This window comes from Taudactylus pleione, unplaced genomic scaffold, assembly GCF_031769625.1.
Source record: "Taudactylus pleione unplaced genomic scaffold, aTauple2 ptg000232l, whole genome shotgun sequence".
NCBI lineage: Eukaryota > Metazoa > Chordata > Amphibia > Anura > Myobatrachidae > Taudactylus > Taudactylus pleione.
The window spans coordinates 391,227-413,523 of record NW_028284634.1 but is presented as its reverse complement, the minus strand read 5'-3'; the positions used below and the strand labels follow the sequence as shown (position 1 = coordinate 413,523).

General features: G+C 44.9%; 1 protein-coding gene across 1 annotated transcript in view; it reads left to right on the top strand.

Annotated features, from left to right (window-relative positions):
• LOC148516895 (NADH-cytochrome b5 reductase 1-like) overlaps positions 1–5,711 on the top strand; it is a 108,406-nt gene extending 102,695 nt beyond the window's left edge. Inside the window, exon 8 of the mRNA XM_088479427.1 lies at positions 5,539–5,711. Coding sequence (XP_088335553.1) covers positions 5,539–5,711 — 173 coding nt within the window. The remainder of the gene's footprint in view (positions 1–5,538) is intronic.
• The last annotated feature ends 16,586 nt before the right edge of the window (positions 5,712–22,297 follow it).

Here is a 22,297-nt window from a genome sequence, read left to right as displayed (position 1 = left end):
TTTGTTGATGCACGTGCGGCTACTGCGCACACAATTCACAAACACAGAAAATAATTTTTTTTATGGTTTGGACTGGAGTGTACTTTCGGGGGTTACAGCACCCTTAACGGTCAAGCCAGCCGGCCCTTTACTTATGACACAGGTGCACGCTTGGCACTACTTTGTTGATGCACGTGCGGCTACTGCGCACACAATTCACAAACACAGAAAATAATTTTTTTTTTGGTTTGGACTGGAGTGTACTTTGGGGGTTACAGCACCCTTTAACGGTCAAGCCAGCCGGCCCTTTACTTAAGACACAGGCGCACGCTTGGCACTACTTTGTTGATGCACGTGCGGCTACTGCGCACACAATTCACAAACACAGAAAATAATTTTTTTTTTGGTTTGGACTGGAGTGTACTTTCGGGGGTTACAGCACCCTTAACGGTCAAGCCAGCCGGCCCTTTACTTATGACACAGGTGCACGCTTGGCACTACTTTGTTGATGCACGTGCGGCTACTGCGCACACAATTCACAAACACAGAAAATAATTTTTTTTTTGGTTTGGACTGGAGTGTACTTTCGGGGGTTACAGCACCCTTAACGGTCAAGCCAGCCGGCCCTTTACTTATGACACAGGCGCACGCTTGGCACTACTTTGTTGATGCACGTGCGGCTACTGCGCACACAATTCACAAACACAGAAAATAATTTTTTTTTTGGTTTGGACTGGAGTGTACTTTCGGGGGTTACAGCACCCTTAACGGTCAAGCCAGCCGGCCCTTTACTTATGACACAGGCGCACGCTTGGCACTACTTTGTTGATGCACGTGCGGCTACTGCGCACACAATTCACAAACACAGAAAATAATTTTTTTTTGGTTTGGACTGGAGTGTACTTTCGGGGGTTACAGCACCCTTTAACGGTCAAGCCAGCCGGCCCTTTACTTATGACACAGGCGCACGCTTGGCACTACTTTGTTGATGCACGTGCGGCTACTGCGCACACAATTCACAAACACAGAAAATATATTATTTTTTTAGCACTTGGGGGGAGCACCCCTGATGGACAGAGCACCCCCTGGACAACACTACAGCACTCCTTTAGGACTGGGACACTGCACAGGACTTTGGAGTGGACACAGCCCCTATGGAGAACTGACTGCACAACACAGTCCAGCCAGCCCCTATGGACTTTGAAGTAGTGGACACAGCCCCTATTAACAACAGCAGCACAGCACAACACAGCCAGCCCCTATGGACTTTGAAGTAGTGGACAACAGCAGCACTACACTACACTACACTACACTACACTACACAGCCCTAACTCCCACCCTCCCTCTTCACTGTCCACAGCCGAGTGAGAAAATGGCGCCGACGCGGGTACCTTATATAGGATCCAAAACCCGCGAGACTCGGAAGGCGGGATGATGACGTTTTGCCTCGATTTCAGATCCGAGTCAGGCGGGAAAAGTCGAGCCTGACTCGGATCGGACTCGGATCGGGGGGGCTCGGGGGGGTTCGGATTTCAGAAATCCGAACCCGCTCACCCCTAGTTTAAACATGTTCTTAATCTTTCTGATGCAACTAATGGTGCGTACACAAGGGATGATTGAAATGCTCGATATGAACGATAACGATATCGATCATATCGTTATCGTTCATATCGTGCATGTTTTGGCCCCTCCCAACCCACCAACAACCTGCGATGCGCAGGCACGTATGGACGATAATGATATCGTTCATCACTCGTGCATGCAGGCCAACCTGGTCGATATCAACCAAGGTTACTATAGGGATGTTGGCCGTTATCGATCATCCAGCACACCAGGGAGATCGTTCATCGAAATCATTATCTTTGACAATCGTACTGTGTGTATGCACCATAATACTGTTTTAATTGTGCATATTTATTTTAATCTTAGGGCCGTATTCAATTCGGAGTGAAAAGCTGTTTTCGCATGGTTTTTGTCGAAAATTTTGCCTGAAAATGTATCTCCATATTTTATTCCAGTCCGCTTTCGCCTATGCGAAAAATCAATGCACTGAAATTGGCGATACTTTTCTCCACAGAATAGTGGGTGAAAAAAAGTGTAAAATCTATATTTTAGGGTGCAGATGTTGGGAAACCACTCAGAACCTTTGGTACACCCCCCAAAGGACAATTCACACACCCCCCCAAAACAAAAGAAAAACAGGAACACCACAAAAACGCGTGGGAGGACAGCTTAAAAAACGAAACAAGCTTCAGCGGGTGCTCTAAGAAGGGGCCAAGTTGTTTTGGGATTGCTGGTGCTTGTATGACGGAGGAATTTAACTTTTTCAAAAAACTTCACTTTAGAGACATTAAAATATGCTAGTACCCATTTAGAAGCACCCCAAATTTGATGGGGCTACTAATTTGCTCCAAAAAACAATGCTTTATGACATTCTTCACCACTTTTACCAAGACTTCCCGGGAGAAGCCCGGGTATGAGAAGCAGGAGGGGGCGATCGGGGGTAGGCAATGTTGAGCTAAGGAAACCTACAAAGTCCAAACCTGGCTGATATCAGTCTGACCACTAGGTGGAGCTTAAACTGGAATTAAATACATATAACAATTGTAAATGATGCTGAAGGCATGACAACTGGACTGCAGGTAAAATTCTATTGATTTACCTTTTTAAGGTTATCTAGTGTGTTTGAGCAAATAATTTAATATTAGTCACTTAATATAACTTGAACATAATTAACATAACTAAGAAAAAGATGCATACCCATTTTTCATGGGAGACTGCCACTTTGCTCACTTTTTGGATGTGACAAGCACATTACAAGCCACACACTCAATCAGCCTCCTTTTGTCTATTGATTTCCCACAATCTTAGAAGGTCCACTCCTAGGATCAGGGGGGGGGGGAGGGCATAGTCGGCTTGCAAAATAGTGCAGGGGCATTGCTACTGAGGTGCAGGTACTGCAAAGGGACTACCCAGTACCAGTAGGGAATTATCACAGGTTGCTCATCCTTATCAGGTTACACTGCTGTAATTGATCCTGCTAGTGTAATTTTGTATTCTGGTGGCTAATCCCTCTGTGATTGCCCAGCCTGTACACTCTGCAGCTACAAGGCAGGGGTCATCCCCTCTTTATTTATTTTACAAGCTTTGCTCCTAGAACAAATAAAGCAATGGGAAGGTCAAGTAGGGGTATCAGTCACATGCCTGCTAGTGCTGCTTGGGTTGCTATGCAAGGCGGTACAGCAGCTCAGCTGCTACTTGTGGATCCATAACTCCCCCTTTTGATCCAGTTGTTCTGTTGTGGATCATGTCATCAATGGCAAGTGTTATCGCTCCTTTGCACTATTTCATGTCCTGCTGGAGGCAATGCTGCTGCTGTAGTTTCTATTGCAGGGTAATTTTTTTCCATGGTTGGGGATTTCAGGGTTTCCGCTTTCCACTTTTTTGCTCTGCTTCGCCTGCAGCAGCTGTTGCTCCACTTAACGTCTCTGCTACCTTCTTTTTAAGATTTCAAGAACGATGCTGGATATGCAGAAGATTTAGAGCCTATGCCATCTTCTTCCCTGTTGATGGATAATCAGACATCAAGTCATACAGATGTGTCCTCACTCAATGCTATGCTGAGGGGGGGATAAACATACCTTCCAACAGTCCCAATTTCAGTGGGACAGTCCCACTTTTCGTACAGTGACACCTCCTGCTGCATTTGCATTTTAGCAAGGGCGGAATTATAAAGCTGCTGTGTGCGGCTTAGCAATTCCATCCTCTGCTGAATCAGGCTTTTAGAGAAGATCAATTTTAATTTACCAATCATCTTCTGCATTAAATGCAGACATTACAATCCTGCATCAATCCAAAAGATTGATGTAGGGCCGCCTATTAGCCATCCCAACTTTTGTTATAAGTTTGCAAGTATTTGCATATGGTTTTTGTGTCTGTAAGACTTATGGCCTGATTCTGAGTCACACACAATGCCGATATTCGCACAAATGGTTGATGTTTTCCAACTGCATATGCATCATATGCATTAAAGTCGCTAAAAGTCACACAGAGGCGCAGTAGCGATTAAGACAAATGGCCTCAGAGATGTATTGGAAATGTGGTGGGCATTCCTTTACAGTGACTATTCAGAAGCACGGAGATGCACTGTCTTACGGGCTTGTCACATACCTGGTTGACGCAGATGCTTGCTTTGGAGGCCATATTCTAACTGAGAATCTGCACCTAGCATAAGGCTGGTGGAGGTTTTGATTGTGCCAAGGATGGCTGCATCTAAAGATGCACCAAGCAGGATTGTTGCGTCACCAAGTTGGTGTCCCAGTCCTTGCACATTCAGACACGCTTGAACACTGGGAGAAGGGCTTATATTAGCATTAGCATAAAGTCGAAGATGCGACTATGGCAAAAGACGTTAAACTGGTCACAACAGCGTGCGACTCTGAATCAGCCCCTTAGTACTAGGGATGTGCAGGCTCGGATAGGTTCGAGTTTGCACGTGGAGTTCGGATTTTTCCCTCCAAAAAAACGGAACTCAGAACGAGGCAAAACGTCATCTTACATGGACGAACATCATCATTCCTGGACAAAAGACCAGGAATGATGATGTTCGTCCATGTAAGATGACGTTTTGCCTCGTTCTGAGTTCCGTTTTTTTGGAGGGAAAAATCCGAACTCCACGTGCAAACTCGAACCTATCCGAGCCTGCACATCCCTACTTAGTACTCATGTATCCTTTGTGTCTTAGAGGCTTTCCTACAGCATACCTGCTTCTTCTTTCTGATATAGCTCTCCCGTCAAAGGACTCCAACCTTAATCAGTTCTTGTGTTTGCATATTTAATAAAGATTGGTACATTTTATTGATCCCTGGCTTTTCATATACACCCTGATAGTTACACTATGACAGGAGGACACCACGCTACAGGTTTCTCTGATAATAGAAGGGAACTAATCCAGGCTGCCAAGCCTGGGGCTGATTTTCACTCTAACAGGGAAACTTAATGCTCACTGACCCACCGATTTAGATGGAATTTGTAGCTGGCGGCCACTCTGTCTGATCCTCCCATATATTTCAATAGTCCATTAATTTTCATGGGATTTCTGAATGCAGCATACATAATGGAAAACCTATTTTAAAAAATGGTCAATTGAAATGAACTGAAAATGCTCCATAAGGCTTGAATTTTGGACGCATTCGCAAAAGAATGCTGATAACTCCAGTATATATCAACGGCAGATATACTGTATATTAAGCACGTACCCACGTATAAATGCATGATGTGTATATATGCAAGTTTGTACATGGGTTATTTCATACAAATACAGTGGGTAACCCACCTTGTTATTCTGCAAGGCATACAGTAACATGTGGAGTTCTCTGCAAGGTAAAAGTTATCCTTTGGCTGTCAGGACAGTAAGTATGAGTTTACTTGACATGCTATAATCAATAGATAACCATAGAATATTAATTTTGATAAAAATATAAAGTGCCAAGCAGGGCTTGGAATCCTCTGCTAATTATTGGTTTACTAACATTTCTCTGTTTCTTTGCTGGTGCTTAGAATGGGAATACAGCCAAGGATATATTGATTCGAAGATGATCCAAGCACATCTACCTTCTCCTGCTGATGATATACTCATTTTACTCTGCGGTCCTCCTGCTATGATAACACTGGCTTGTAAACCCAGTCTGGATTTTTTAGGATATGAAGAACATATGTATTTTGTTTACTAAGTACTGTACATATTGTTTTATATATTCATTTTTATTTTGACCTTGTCATTGCATAACCAGTTACTGCAACTCTGTCCAGCTGGATGTCTTCTGTTTTCTCCTCTTAGAGGATAAGTAGGTGATATTGCATATAAAATATGTATGTTAGAATCATCAATCACAAAAGGGGTCTCTGACTTAGCATCATTAACAGACATTCAATGCCGTTCCTTATGAGATATACTGTAATTTCCAAAAGACATTTAACATATACTGTAAAATCTCAAAACTACATACATTTATGATTTACTGATATAATATAGTCACATTATGCCACCTAAGTAGTGTATCTGGAGATGCATCCAAGTCTAATAGGGTCACATTGCTAAGGTATGTGCTACTTACACTTACATGTATAATGTACACTTGCCGTAACTGTTCTGCTCCCAAATTAAAGATATACCAAAATCTAAATATGGACGCATTTGGGTACACACTTACAGAGCAGAAATGTATATTTTTAAGCCCAATGAATGGACTTATGCTCAGTGTATACTAATTACACTGCCTTGTCTCACTAGTGGAAACTATTATATAAACACAGGGCCATGGATCTACAGTTGCACAGTAATTCTTGTTAGAGATGTGCGGGTTCGGTTTACTGGAAACACACCCGAACTTATGGGAAATTAGTGATTCCGAGGTCGGAAAAAAGACCCTAACTCTCTCAAATTACTATCCCATGTCTCGTCTCGGCTGCCATGCCCCTCCAAGCTACTTGAGAGACTTGCCTATACCCATCTCACACACTGACTAGAAAGATTTATTGGTCCCACGTCAGTCAGGATTTCATTTCCAACACTCCAGAGACCACTGCTAAGTCTATTATTCTTCTGAATCTCTCTGCTGCATTTGACACTGTTGACCACTCTCTTCTCATATAAACACTACAATCTCTAGGTCTTCAGGACACAATTCTATCCTGGTTCTCATCCTACTTATCAAATCGCTCTTTCAGTGTACGTTTCTCTGAATCTACCTTCTCTTTACTTACTCTATCAGTTGCAGTACCACAAGACTCAGTCTTAGGTCCCCTGTTTTTCTCAATTTATACCATGCCTCTCGGCAAACTTGCCAGCCGTTTCAGATTTCAGTATCATCTGTATGTGAATGATACTCAAATGCACACATCCTCTCCAGATTTGTCACTATCTATGTTGAACCACGTTACTGAATGTCTTTTTGCTATTTCATGTTGAATGCCATCTTGCCACCTTAAGCTTAATCTTTCTAAAACAAAACTAATAATATTTCTACCGGCCATTAGTAGCTTCTAACCTGATATCTCTATTTCTGTTGATAACTCGCCAATCTACCCTACCCTTCAAGCTCGCTGCCTAGGTGTCATCCTTGACTCTGAACTCCGATCCCCGCAAAATCATTTTTCAAATTCCATTGCATACCACTAAAACCATATCCATAATATGCCAGTATAGACACTACAAAAACTCTTATTTGTGCACTTATTATCTACCACATTGATTATTGCAATAGTCTCCTTACTGGTCTTCCCCAAAACAGACTTTTACCCCAACAATCCATTTTAAATGCACCTACAATGCTGATTTTACTCGCAAAACGTTCATTGTCTGCTGCTGCGCAATGTCAGTACCTACATGGTTACCTGTATTTGACTAAATGAAATATAAAATACTTCTACTTACACATAAGGCTATTAACCAAACTACACCCATATACATCTTTTTACCAATTTAAAATTATCTTCCATCTCGACGTCTTGGCTACGCACAAGATCTGCGTCTCTCACCCACACTCATTACCTGCTCCCATTCACACATACAAGAATTTTTTTCAGCCTTCACCCAATCTGTGGAATGCCCTCCCACACACAATAAGACTGCTCTAGTCTCCAACCTTTAAGTGTTCTCTGAAAACTCACAATCTTATCAAAGTCCAGAATCACCCACATAACCTCCATCAGCTATCCTACCCAATTACATCCCCTCTATAAAGTCCACACATAACTTTACATATTTTCTCTTTCTTCACTTGCACATCCCCAATACCCTAGGCCAACATTTCTGTGTGAAAGGATCAAAAAACTCACCAAGAACTTCTGCAACCTGGCTATACCAATATTTAAGATCTTTATAAAAGTGAGATACAGAAATATAAAACAAGAACAAACGTACACAGCCTGAGTCAACAAAGGGCGGAAAAGGAAACAAACAAATGTTACAGCTTGTGACAAAAAAGTACATATAAAATTCTTCAAATCTCTTTTTTTTCTTTTCTTTCCATTTGTTTAGTTATATTTTAACTCCTTATTATATTTTTAGTTTTAGTCACATTTTTTAAAGTAGACCAAAGTAACACGGCATAAAGAGAGCTTGGGAACAGGGAACGGAAATAAAGAAAGAATAAAACACTAAAGAAACAAACAGTAAGTACTAAAACAAAAGAGCAATAGACAGAATATATGAAAATAGATGAGGTGCAATGAACTCAAAGCCTACAGTAGAAGCAGTCATTAATACTATAAAGTATCAGGATATTGGTTGTGGGAGCCAAAAACTCCAGGTATCGTAAAAATGTAATCAAATTGTTACTTTGATCATGTAAATATATTTAAAAAATCAATAAGAGAGCTACAAAAGCTGTCAGAAAAACGTTAATGGACAAAAATTCAGGGCATGGAGGATTGAGGGTGGGAAAAGAGTTGGAGGCGAAGAGAAGCGAGCCGGGAAAAGGGAGAAAAAAAATTAAAAAAAGAGGGGAGGGGGGCAGCTGATGGAAAAGATGTAAGACTAATGGTGCATACACACGGCCAGATTTTTCTTCAGATCTGTACGATAACGATTTAAAAAATCGCTCAATCCTGAAGGAAAATCTGACATATCTGACATGTTTGAACGATGAACGATGCGCGTTCCCGATGGTCAGATAACGATATCTGACATCTGATGTGTTTGCAGTCAGACTTGGATGATTCCATTCATTTTTATGCAATCAGAAATTGTTCAAATCTTTTGTAAAATCGTTCAACTGACACATCTGACAAATCTGACCGTGTGTATGCACCATAACACCAGGGTAGAGAATAAGTAATTAAGAGAGACCAGGAAGGGTCGCATTGTTGATCCTATACCATAGGGACCAAATATTGTGAAACTTGTCCTGGCTAGACCAATATTTAAATGGTAGCACTTATCCATGTGTATGAATGCCTATTTTGCCTATAGACTGTAAGCTTGCAAGCAGGACCCTGTTACCTTTGTCTGTTATTACTTATTCTTGTTTTATTACTGTTTGCTTCCAATTGTAAAACACAACAGAATATGATGGCACTATTAAAACTACTGTTAATAAATAAGTAAATAAATAAATCTAAGAACACCACACAAACAAATCAAGAAATGTAAAAGTGTCTGCTTCCAAGAATCTTGTGGTAAGGATGACCATAGACCAGTCAGCATTACATAGTTCATGCTCAAATGCAGGGCCGTAACTAGGGTGGTGCGACCTGTGCCAGAGCACAGGGCACCGCAGGGCAGGGGGCGCTGTTCGGGCAGGTAAATTTTCGGGTTTATTATAGTTCTCACTTGTAGCTTCCTCTTCTTTTTTCCCCAGCATCTCCTGGCATCCCCTATCTCTTCCCTGGCCCTTCCCCATGAGGCCATGGTCCTATTTTTGGTGCTCTCAGTTTCACACAGTGACTTTCCAATTGGCCCAATCACTAACTAATACAGAACGTTTTCTCTAGCCACTGGCCAGCTTGTCCAGCATCGGTCACACAGATAAATGCCTCTAAACAGTTATTGGCAGCATTCAGTAGGTCCTATGCATTTTGAGCAATCATGCTCTTCCTCAGGGATACTGGTGCTGCTAGATGCATGGGTTTATGTAGGTTGTCTTTTAAAGCTTACACTCACTCCTCCTCCCCTCCAAGATTGACAGGCAAACAACACTCCCACCTTGCCTTCTTAAGGGGGGTATCCATTAGGCGATTTTAACAAGTGATTGCACGATAATCGTGCAATCGCTTGTAAATCGTGCATGCATCGGGCATGTTTTGGTCGGAAGCGACCAGCGATGCGAGTGCCCGCTGGTCGCTTCCGTCACCCGACCTCGCCTGTACATGCTGGTCAACCTGACGATCTCATCAGGTTCAGCATGTGTGGGGATGGAGGGATGTGCTTGGACTGAACGAGTGAACGTTCAGTCTAGGCACATCACTAGATAACAAACGAGAGCACGACTGGAATGTCGTAATTGTGCTCTCGTTTATATATCTATTAGTGAATACCCGCCTTTAAGGGAGTTCTTCACAACTGCTCTGTTTGGCTAATTACATTGAGCAACTGGATCACTCAAACAGGTAAAACACATTTTCTGTCCTCTAAATGCATGTCTTTTAGCTTAACAGCTAAATACCCCTGATTTTTCTGCAGCATACTGCCCCCATTGTCACATATCCCTCCCCCTAGTATTGACAAGTCAGGTGACATGGATCTTGCGAGGAGCGCAAATTTCCGGGACAGTGTGTCTGCATTTTTGTGTAAAATCCCAAGCCTATGCTTTACCGTAAACCGATAAGGTTGTAGCACCAAGAACCACCTGGTAACCTTGGCAATCACCTCCTGGTTTCTCTGCATCAATTGTAAAGGGGCATATGTAGAGCACCTTTCTGCTTTATGATTGTTGCCTTGTTTTATTATTTTATTAGTCCAATATTCATCTGAATAATTGGGGTTTTGAGGCGGTCTTCAGTCAGATTAATTTTAGACTACCCTGTTTTAGGTGCCCCAGGCCCCCAAAAGTCTTAATCTAGCTCTGCCTCAGTGTTAGGTTATGTATCACATTATCAAAAAAATACAAAAAAAATAATAATTTACCCAAGTCAGGGCTGCAACTAGGGGGGGGGCTAGAGGTGCACGTGCACTGGGTGCCGGAATGCAGGGGGTGAAAAAGGGATGACTCACGGTGGCTTGGGGGATGGAGAGTCAGAAAATGGCTATCCAAAAATGGCCATCGCCAAGGAGGAGACAGATGCTAGTGCCTGTTAGGCCAGTGCAAGTGCCGGGAGAAGATGCTGAAAGCTGCGTCTTCTCCCATGAAACCCCCTGGCAATGAGCATGAAACCCCCTGGCAACGAGCATGAAATCCCCTGGCAATGAGCATGAACCCCCTGGCAATGAGCATAAGCCCCCTGGCAATGAGCATAAACCCCCTGGCAACGAGCATGTAACCCCATGGCAATGAGCATGAATCCCCCTGGCAACAAGCATGAAACCCCCTGGCAAAGAGCAGGTAATTTTAAAGTAATTAGAAGCCTTACTGTGGGGCATACAATGGTGTCGGGCAAATATGTAAGTGGCACTTTGATAATAGGCATTACAGTGTGTGGCATAATGTGTAATGGGCATTATTGTGATGTCTGAGTAGTGCACTGCCTTATGGAGGAGCAAGGACAAAATCTTTGTATGGGAAGGAAGGGGGCGCAAAATTGCTACCTTGCACCGGGTGACAGATATCTTAGTTTCGGCCCTGCCCAAGTTATCTATTTATTCCTGCTATTTGCTTTACAAACAAATTTATATACAATTATTGTAAACAAGCTTCGTTACTGATTGGGCATAAGCCTAAACCCACTGTGTGTGCATACAAGCTTCGTGACTGGGCATTAGCCCACTGTGTATTGTGACAAAGTTAGGTTAGGGGGTCCCTCTCCTGGGTAGAGGACTCCTTCCTTACACACACACACAGCAGCAGGGAAGCAGCACACCAGTCTGGATGCAAGTACAAGCTGGTCGGCGCCAGTCTTTATTGTACAATGTCAGAAATAACACAAAGAAAACATAAACGTAAATCCTAGCCCTGTCGGGGCACTAACTTCACAGGTAGTTCCCTCACTACAAGAACCTGGCAGGGCCTAATGCCCTCGCCAGCAACAAAGTACAGCACAGTACTCACAGATAGGTTTTCCAAGTGTCTCTGAGCAAACTCCCTGTCTGCTCTCCCAGGTGAGACAATCAGCCCTAAACAAACTAGGCTTATATTGGCCACTCTCAGGTGGAAAACTAACAATCCTGTTACCAGGCTGCGAGAACCAAAACCTGGAGTGGCCATGGGTGGAGCCCTCCCTCTCCTCTCACCCACAACCCCCAGGTCCCAAACCGGCTTTTCAAAAAACCCGAAACTCAAGCCTGCTACACTGCAGACTTTCTCCTGGGGGTTTAAAACACAAAAGACAGGAATCTGGGACAAATGTACCTGCCACAGACCACTTTACCAGTGATCCTAGCACATATCCCCCCCTTTGTTTCGACCTGTGGGGCGGAACAACTGAAGCCCCCAAACAATGAACGCCTGACAATGCGTCAGCATTGGCCAGCTGGCTTCCTGGCCTGTGCTCCACTGAAAATTTAAAAGTTTGTAACGCCAAGAACCATCTTGTAATTCTCGCATTACTGTCCTTATTTTCAGACATCCACTTCAGAGGGGCATGGTCAGTGATCAATTTGAACTTTCTTCCGACCAAGTAGTACCTGAGAGCCTCTAACGCCCACTTTATGGCCAACGCCTCCTTCTCCACTGTGGCATAGTTTCTCTCATGTACATTCAACTTTCTGCTAAGATAGAAAATAGGGTGTTCCTCACCCTCCTTGTTCTGGGACAGGACCGCTCCTATACCTACTTCTGATGCATCGGTTTGTACTATGAATTCCCTTTCAAAATTAGGAGTCATCAGGACTGGTTGGGAACACAACGCTACTTTCAACTCCTGAAAAGCTTTCTCTGCCTCAGGACTCCATTCTACCATGACTTTTTGTTTGCCTTTGGTCAGGTCAGTCAGTGGGACTGTCATGGTGGCAAAGTTGGGTATAAACCTCCTGTAGTACCCCGTAATTCCCAAGAAGGCTCTCACCTGCTTCTTATTCAGAGGCCGTGGCCAGTTTTGTATGGCATCAACTTTATTGAGCTGAGGCTTTATAGGCCTTTGCCAATGGTGTATCCCAGATATTTTACTTCCTCCATGCCTAGACAACACTTTTTTGGGTTGGCTGTCAAACCTGCCTTATAGATGGAGTCCAACACTGCTTGTACCCTGGGTAAGTGAGACTGCCAATCAGGACTATGAACGACCACGTCATCCAGATAAGCAGCCGCATACCGTCTATGGGGCCTTAGAATCCTGTCCATCATTCTTTGGAAGGTAGCCGATGCCCCATGTAGCCCGAAGGGCAACATCTTGTACTGAAACAAGATGGCGCTGAAAAAGCTGTCTTTTGTTTGGCGCTCTCGGTTAACGGTACTTGCCAATACCCTTTGGTTAGGTCAAGAGTGGTTAAATACCTTGCCGTCCCTAGTCTCTCAATCAGTTCATCCACTCTTGGCATCGGGTAGGCATCGAATTTTGAAACGCTGTTCAACTTTCGGAAGTCATTGCAGAAACGCACACTCCCGTCGGGCTTTGGAATCAACTCAATGGGACTTGACCATTCACTATGTGATTCTTCAATAACCCCTAACTCTAGCATATTTTTAATTTCTTTCGACACCGATTCTCTTTGTGCTTCTGGTAACCTATAGGGCTTTAGATTAACTTTAACCCCTGGGTCAGTGATGATGTCATGTTTAATGACGGAGGTTTTCCCAGGTACGTCAGAGAACAGCACCCTATTTCTAATCAGAAACTCCTTGACCTCTTGTTGTTGAATTGCCGACAGGGTTTTTGCCACTGTCACTTCGGGAACTAAGGGCCCTGGACTTACTGGAGGGTCTCGGACGGCCGACAGTACCGTTCTATCTTTCCAGGGCTTTAACAGATTTATATGGTATATCTGTTCCGGCTTTCTTTTCCCCGGCTGGTAAACTTTGTAATTGACCTGCCCCACTCTTTCTAAGATTTCAAAGGGCCCTTGCCATTTAGCCAAAAGTTTATTTTCCACAGTGGGAACCAATACTAACACTCTGTCCCCAGGAGCAAAGCTGCGTAACCGAGCATTGCGGTTGTATACCCTCTGCTGTGCCTGTTGAGCCTGTTCCAGGTGCTCTCTCACTATCGGCACTACCACAGCAATTCTCTCCTGCATTTGAGAAACATACTCAATCACCGTTTTGTAAGGACTAGACTGCCCCTCCCATGTCTCTTTGGCAATGTCTAGTAACCCCCTTGGGTGTCTCCCATACAACAAGTCGAAGGGTGAAAACCCGGTGGAGGACTGGGGAACTTCTCTTATGGCCAACAATAAATACAGCAATAAGTAGTCCCAATCCCTACCATCCTTGTCGACCACTTTCCTAAGCATGTGTTTTAACGTCGACCAGCCCATCAGTTTGGGGGTGATAAACCAAAGTTCTTAACTGTTCGATTTTGAACAGGCGGCATAACTCTTTCATGACTTTGGACATAAACGGTGTACCCTGGTCAGTTAGTATCTCCTTAGGTATACCCAGCCTGCTAAAGACATGAACTAGCTCTCTGGCAATGGTCTTGGTTGACGTATTGCGCAACGGGATCGCTTCCGAGTACCTGGTAGCGTAATCCATTATGACCAGAATATACTGGTGTCCCCTGGCAGACTTCATTAAGGGTCCAACCAAATCCATCGCTATTCTTTCAAACGGCACCTCTATGATAGGCAATGGAACTAGTGGACCCTTAAAATGTGGCCTGGGAGCATGATACTGACACTGAGGGCAGGATGCGCAAAAGTCAGATACCTCTTTATGAAGCCCGGGCCAGAAAAACCTCTGCATTATTCGCTCAGTGGTTTTCTCTACCCCTAGATGGCCTGCCGTTATATGACCATGGGCCAGATCCAACACTGTTCTTCTGTAGGCTTTGGGAACTATTAGTTGTTCCACAACATCTTCCCCCTTCTTAGTCACCTGATATAACAAATCCTGACACATTGCCATGTGGGGATAGGACAAAGGGCTATCAGGGTCTATGGGTTTACCATCAACTACTTTTACATTCTCCCTGGCTTTTACCAAAGTAGGGTCATTCAACTGCTCCACGGCAAAGACCTCTCTTCTGACCTCTAAATCAGGCAGACGATCACCTGGCCCAACAACACTTCCCACCTCAATGGGAGGCACATCAGTTGGCGGGCCACCATCACGTTCCGCATTCTCTAGTTCGCCAATCATAGTAGAAAAAGGGACTAACTCTGACTCAGAAGAAACTCCCTCCTCCACTACATCGACAACCTTCTCAAATGGATCGGGGTTGTTCACCTCTGGAACAAAACGGCTTTCCCACAACTTCCAGAAGTGAGCAAAGTCTCTCCCCAATATTGCATCGTACACCAGACCATGCACCAAACCCACAGAAACTATAGCAGAGCCACATGGTGTCTCGATGTTCACCTCGGCCATAACATAATATCGAGTATCCCCATGTATGCAGGTCACACCAACAGTTTTCCCTGTATGCCTCAAGGGGTTCACCAGCTCAGCTTTTATAAGTGTCACCAAGCTACCAGAGTCTAACAATGCCTCTACTCGGTTGCCATCTACAGTGAGTACACACATGTGCTTATCAGTCTCAGCCTGCCAGTCAGCCGTACAGGCTATCTGTGCAAAGAAAGAACCCCTGCAGTAGACATGAGCAGTATCACATTGAATAGGTTCAGTTGTAAGTGCACAATTAGCGGCAATATGGCCGAAGCCACCACATCGGAAACACTGAGTCATATTAATGTCTAGTCGTTTACGGGGCAAGAACCTTCCCGGCCTGGCAGGCCTGTCTCCAGGTTCTACACCCTCAGTCTTAGGTACATTCCACCGCCCAGCACCCTTCTCCCCTGGAACAGTCTTACCAGTGTCTCTGGGAGTTCGCCAGTGCGCCATCGGGGATCGGTGGGGCATACTCATCAGCTCCTCAGCCGCCACGTACCTCTCCACCAGCTCGACCAACTGGTCCACGGACTTAGGGTCTGCATGGCTCACCCACTTGCTCAGAGTCACAGGTAATGATCGCAGGTACCGGTCCATCACGACCCTTTCCACGATCTGTGGTCCCATCAGCGTCTCAGGCTGTAGCCACTTTGAGGACAGATGGACGAGGTCATGCATCTGTGAACGTGGAGGCTTGTCCTTATGGAACTCCCAGCGGTGGACCCGTTGGGCACGAACAAAGGTGGTGACTCCCAAGCGAGTTAGGATCTCCTGTTTTAGTTTTTTATAGTCCTTGGCATCAGCCAGGCATAAGTCGAAATAGGCCTTTTGTGGCTCCCCAGACAAAAAAGGTGCCACCAGACTTGCCCACTGCTCCTTGGGCCAACTCTCCCTTTCGGCCGTTCTTTCAAATGCGGTGAGATAGGCCTCCACATCATCACCCAAAGTCATCTTTTGGAGGAAGTGAATGGCTCGTACGGAGTGAGTGGTGGTGGGAGGACCCGTATTAACATCTCTGGGCTGGGCGACCAGGTGCTGTACCACCTCTTTTATGGCCTGGCTGTTTTCCGCTAAGGCCTGGTGGGTTTCCTCGATGGCGACCTGTTGTTGCCTCTTGGCTGTCTCCAAGGCCAACAGTTGCACCCTGGTGGATTCCTGCTGAGCCCAGGTAGATTCCTGCTGAAGTTTGTTCGTCTCCTGCTGAGCTCTGGTAGATTCCTGCTGAGCTGCTGTAGCTTGGAGCAAGGCCTTAATAACGTCCTCCATTTTGTCCTGGGGTGTAGGTTGGAAGCTGAACCTTGCCTCTCTGAGCATTGGCTGACGCCTCCTCTATGGGACTCCAAGGACACAGCGTTATTTCCACACTCACAAATTGGGTGTCTGTCCCTTTAATTTTTAAACGGAAAGTTTTCCTCTTGCTGCAACTTCAGTGTGTGTGGGTGCCTGCATTCTCCACCATATTGTGACACAGTTAGGTTAGGGGGTCCCTCTCCTGGGTAGAGGACTCCTTCCTTACACACACACACAGCAGCAGGGAAGCAGCACACCAGTCTGGATGCAAGTACAAGCTGGTCAGCGCCAGTCTTTATTGTACAATGTCAGAAATAACACAAAGAAAACATAAACGTAAATCCTAGCCCTGTCGGGGCACTAACTTCACAGGTAGTTCCCTCACTACCAGAACCTGGCAGGGCCTAATGCCCTCGCCAGCAACAAAGCACAGCACAGTACTCACAGATAGGTTTTCCAAGTGTCTCTGAGCAAACTCCCTGTCTGCTCTCTCAGGTGAGACAATCAGCCCTAAACAAACTAGGCTTATATTGGCCACTCTCAGGTGGAAAACTAACAATCCTGTTACCAGGCTGCGAGAACCAAAACCTGGAGTGGCCGTGGGTGGAGCCCTCCCTCTCCTCTCACCCACAACCCCCAGGTCCCAAACCGGCTTTTCAAAAAGCCGAAACTCAAGCCTGCTACACTGCAGACTTTCTCCTGGGGGTTTAAAACACAAAAGACAGGAATCTGGGACAAATGTACCTGCCACAGACCACTTTACCAGTGATCCTATCATAGTATATACAAGCTCCGTGAAAGGGCATAAGCCCACTGTGTGTATACAAGCTCCGTGACTTTACTGGGCATAAGCCCACTGTGTGTATACAAGCTCCGTGACAGGGCATAAGCCCACAGTGTGTATACAAGCTCTGACCTTACTGGGCATAAGCCCACTGTGTGTATACAAGCTCAGTGACTGGGCATTAGCCCACTGTGTGTATACAGGCTCCGTGAAAAGGCATAAGCCCACAGTGTGTATACAAGCTCCGTGGCCTTACTGGTCTTAAGCCCACAGTGTGTATACAAGCTCCGGTACTGAGTGATTAAGCCTAAACCCACTGTGTGTGTATATAAGCTCCGTGACTGGGCATTAGCCTACTGTGTGTAACTGTATACAAGCTCAGTGACTGGGCATAAGCCCACAGTGTGTATACAAGCTCCGTGACGTTACTGGGCATAAGCCCACAGTGTGTATACATGCTCCGTGAAAGGGCATAAGCCCACTGTGTGTATATAAGCTCCGTGACTTTACTGGGCATAAGCCCACTGTGTGTATACAAGCTCCGTGATAGGGCATAAGCCCACTGTGTGTATACAAGCTCCATGACTTTACTGGGCATAAGCCCACTGTGTGTATACAGGCTTGGTGACTGGACATAAGCCGACTGTGTATACAAGCACAATGACTCCATGGGCCTTAGCCCTCTGTGTATACAAGCACCATGACTTTGTGGGCCTTAGCCCTCTGTGTATAAAATAAAAGCACTGTGACTCCGTGGTGTCTGTGCTGCTGCTCTGTCGCTTAGTAACTAGTCAGCTCACTGCAGCCTTTTGCCAATAATGGCGAAAACAATATTATAAGCTGTGAGGTGGTCTAAAATGACTGTAAATTAATGTTATTGAGGTTAATAATACTCTAGGAAGAAAAAAGCCCCATTTATGTGATTTTAGCTTTTTTTGTAAATTTTTGTAAAAAATCCACATCCAAATCCAAAGCTAGTCACCGCAGTTTGGCAAATCCAAATCCAGACCACGAATTAGAACCAAATCCGGCAAAAATAGTCCGGCGCACATCCCTAGTAGTAATCTCCCGGATTGCACTTTACCCCCATAATGTAGCTGTTATATAAAGAAAAAAAATAAATCAGATATATAAATTTAAATGGGATTATCACTGCCATTTCCCTGCATTTGGTTTAAGGCACAATGATCCATATGGGATGTAGTTGGCATCCTGGCGTGTGGGATGCCGACAGTCTAAATACCGGCGCCTAAATCCCAACAGCAGTATCCCCACCGCTAGCATCAAGAAGGTAAGTATCTCCAGTTAGGGGAGGGTTAGGGTGCGGAGTTAGGCTTAGGCACTAGGGGTAGGGTTAGGCACCTGGGAGGGTTAGGATTAGGGTGCGGGGAGGGGGAGGTTAGGTTTAGGCACTAGAGGGGGGAGGTGGTTAGGTTTAGGAACCTCTGGGGGGATAGGTACTAATAGGGGAGGGTTAGGTTTAGGCAAGAAAGGGGGGAAACTTAGGTTTAGGCACTAACGAGGAGGGTTAGGGTGTGGGGTGGGGAGGGTTAGGGTACAAGAAGGGAGGTTTTAGGGGGAGAAGGGTAAGTATACTTACCCAACTCCTGTTGGGATACCAACCATCGGGATGACGCTGTCGGTATTTTGACAGGAGGCATACCGATTACTTAAATAGTCTTGTATTACCAAGATAATGCATATTTGTATGCCCAGCCGGCACTCAGCCAGAAACAACCCCTACCCTTCCAGCTTCTCCCATAGAACATGAGAACATATTGCACCCCTGCAGAGACCACCCTCTTGGCCAGCAAATCTATTTTCACTATAACAATGGGTTAATTTATATAAATAGGAGTGCAGTTATATCTGCCTGAAATGTACATGTTCCATTTTTCTAAATAATCTTCAGAGAGAAGAAAGCAATAAGAGGAAGGATCTAAAACATAAGTGAATTGAAAATAATAACACAATCAGGTATAATGAGCAAATATAAATGAACAATTTCCAGTGTTGTTAAGACATAAGACCAGGTCTGGATAATATTTTAAAATTACTAGTACATTAAATGTACGGCGCCGGTGTCTGCAGATAGCATCCATCAGGTGTCTCTGAAGAAGGCTTTGCTTAACTTCCGCCCCAGCCCGCAGTAGGCTTTTCATTTTCATAACCACAGGAGCTGTTAGAATGGCATCCAGCCAGATCACCCAAGGGCCCCACCCCCGCTGCGCATCCTCATACCTGGCCACGTCATGACATCATTACGCGGCCGAGTAAAGACGTCACTACGTCATGACGCGGCCGCACATATCACCGGGCAGCCCTGCACGTTGCCAGCTTACGGGAGCTGGCTGAATAGCGTGTGGCCGCTCGCTCGCCCAGATTGCCCCAATGTTACTCACACACAGCCGCCGGCCACAAGATGATGTCATGACGCGCCGCGTCATGACATCATTATGGCCGTGGCACATAGTAAACAAACATGGCGCCACCCAGGAGGCGGTGCTGCAGTGCCGGGTAAGCGTGCGCTCAGCCGGACATGCCCATTTGACCATCGGCCCTTCTGACATTTGCCAGAAGTGCCCGATGGCCAGTCCGGCCCTGGTGGTGTTTTTGGAACCACCGATGAAGTTACACCATCCACTTGCACATCCATCTGATCGCGGCAAAAATATCATCCATCTCTGAATCATTGTTTTAGTTTGTTTTGTACTGTTAATAGAGATATGGGCAGCACAGACGGTGTAATGGTTAGCGTTACTGCCTCACAGCAATAAGGTCATGGGTTCAATTCCTACCCTGGCCCTAACTGTGTGGAGTTTGTATATTCTCCCTGTGCTTGCGTGGGGTTCCTCCGGGTACTCCAGTTTCCTCCCACACTCCAAAAATATACTGGCAGGTTAATTGGCTCCCCTCAAAATTGACCATAAGTGTGTATGTGTGTGAGCATGTGGTAGGGAATAGAGATTGTAAGCTCCACTGGGGCAGGACAGATGTGAATGGCCAAATATTCTCTGTAAAGCGCTGCGGAATATGTGTGCGCTATATAAATAACTGGTAATAAATAAATAGTCTAAAAAATTTAGCTTTCTGTGTTTAAATTGCTTGCTTTGCCTTATAACTAATTGCAGCTTTAAATTTGGCAGCAAACTTGCTGCAAATATGTTGCTTCCTTAATCTCTGTACCTACTTCATAACCTTTCTCATATTAAGGTTCCTATCTCTTCTTGCTGGCAGCTGCTCTCTGCTTTCTCTGGTCCAGTGTGATGATTGAGAGCTCAGATCTACACACATACAGCAGACCTGGTAGAAAAAGAATTGTCAGAAAATTCTTTGAGAAGGACACAGAGGGTTGAAACATGTTGGCATGACGGTGCCTCTTAGCTGTGTTATCCTGGTCATCTCAAGTGTGGCACTCCAGTTGCTCCTGCCAGCCTGGGCTGTTTTCCATCTAGTAAGAAAAGCTGTTTTTAAGGGCCTGAATTACATCTATATCCGATAGGCACTATTTAGGCAGAACAGAAGATTATATTCATGTTTTATATGACCCAAATAAATTTTAAAATGTTAATTTGCTCTATATACTGTTTATCTTTTTTTTTCTGGTATTATCGTTTATAAGCCATTTTGGAGAAAAATTGGAATATCGTTCCCCTCATAGGAGTGTCATCTAGGAAAAAACTAATTTTTTGAAGTGCCTGATATTTTCTAATTTCTAGTAAGCATTTGACTATAAGATGAATTCTACACCTCAAACTGTTTAACTACTGCATCTGATGGCACAGAGGGAATTCTCACAGTCTAGTTTTTAGGAGCACTTTTGAAGGTGTTTAAATATTTATATTGCACTAAGCTTTTTTCTACTGCTCTTTTCTCTTGTGGACACCAGATTTAAAAGCGGACCATTGAAGGACTATATATCTTGGACTGCAACATATACAATTGTGTCGATGTTGCCCAAGTGCGCATGCGCACAACGGAGGCGGCTCCATCGTGCGCATGCGCAAGACCCGAATAACGACGGCCAAGCCGTCGTTATGGGTCTCGCACCAAAGGGGGCGTGCTGTCGATGGTGATTGACAGCACGCCCCTTTGGTGGGCGTGGCTGCCCAGACGGAGGCGTTCCCATGGGAACGCCTACCGTCTGGGCCCGGCCCCACTGACACCAGTGATGTCAGTGGGAGTGCTTTTGGTTCTGATAGAGCCAAAAGCACTCCAGGGCTTGCGGCAGCGAGACCCTACCGCAAGGGTCTCGTCGCAAGCCCGATGGTCGCGATGGTCTTGACCATCGCGACCATCATTTTGGCCGCTCGCTATAGCTGTGGGTGGTCACCCACAGCTATGCGAGCGGTCAGGAGGCCGCTCCAAAAAGGAGCAGGGACGGCCCTGATTCAGAGCGAGCGGCTCTGAATCAGGGCCTTTATGCCAAATAATATTGGTTTTCTACATCTATATAGAAGCACCAGGAAGAGATCACCTACCTTTATTTACTATACGTGAACTGACAGAATACTTCCTTTTGCTCACTGCATGCTGCAGAGAACTATGAGGGTGCAGAACCAAGATGTGATTTGATGCACTGCTTGGTGAAGGAAAAAAGTGCATACTGACTAACTTCACTATGGGCTGCTCCTCAATAGGTGGGAGACTCCTACTTCACTATCTGATCAAATTATGGGGCCTATGTATCAAAGCTGGAAGAGAGATAACATTGTAAGTAGCAACCAATCAGCTCCTAACTATCATTTTTTAAACACTGCCTGCAAAATGTAAAATGGAAGCTGATTGGTTAGTACTTTATCACTCACAATTTTATCTCTCTCCCAGCTTTGACACATAGGCCCCTATGTCCACACTACACTGCACTTATAAAAAAACAATGGGTGAAGTACGCACTAATGAAGTGGTTTTCTAGAGTATCCACATTTTTTACATAACACCCCTAGGGCAAAATATATTTATTGCGAAATTCAGCAAAAATTACTAAATTAAGAAAATTGTGCTAAGCTGTCATCCTTGGTTCAGTTATGTGGTGAGGGACAGGTTTATTACACTTTATTTATAAGGTGCCACAAGTGTACATAGGGCAAACAATCAGACAGTT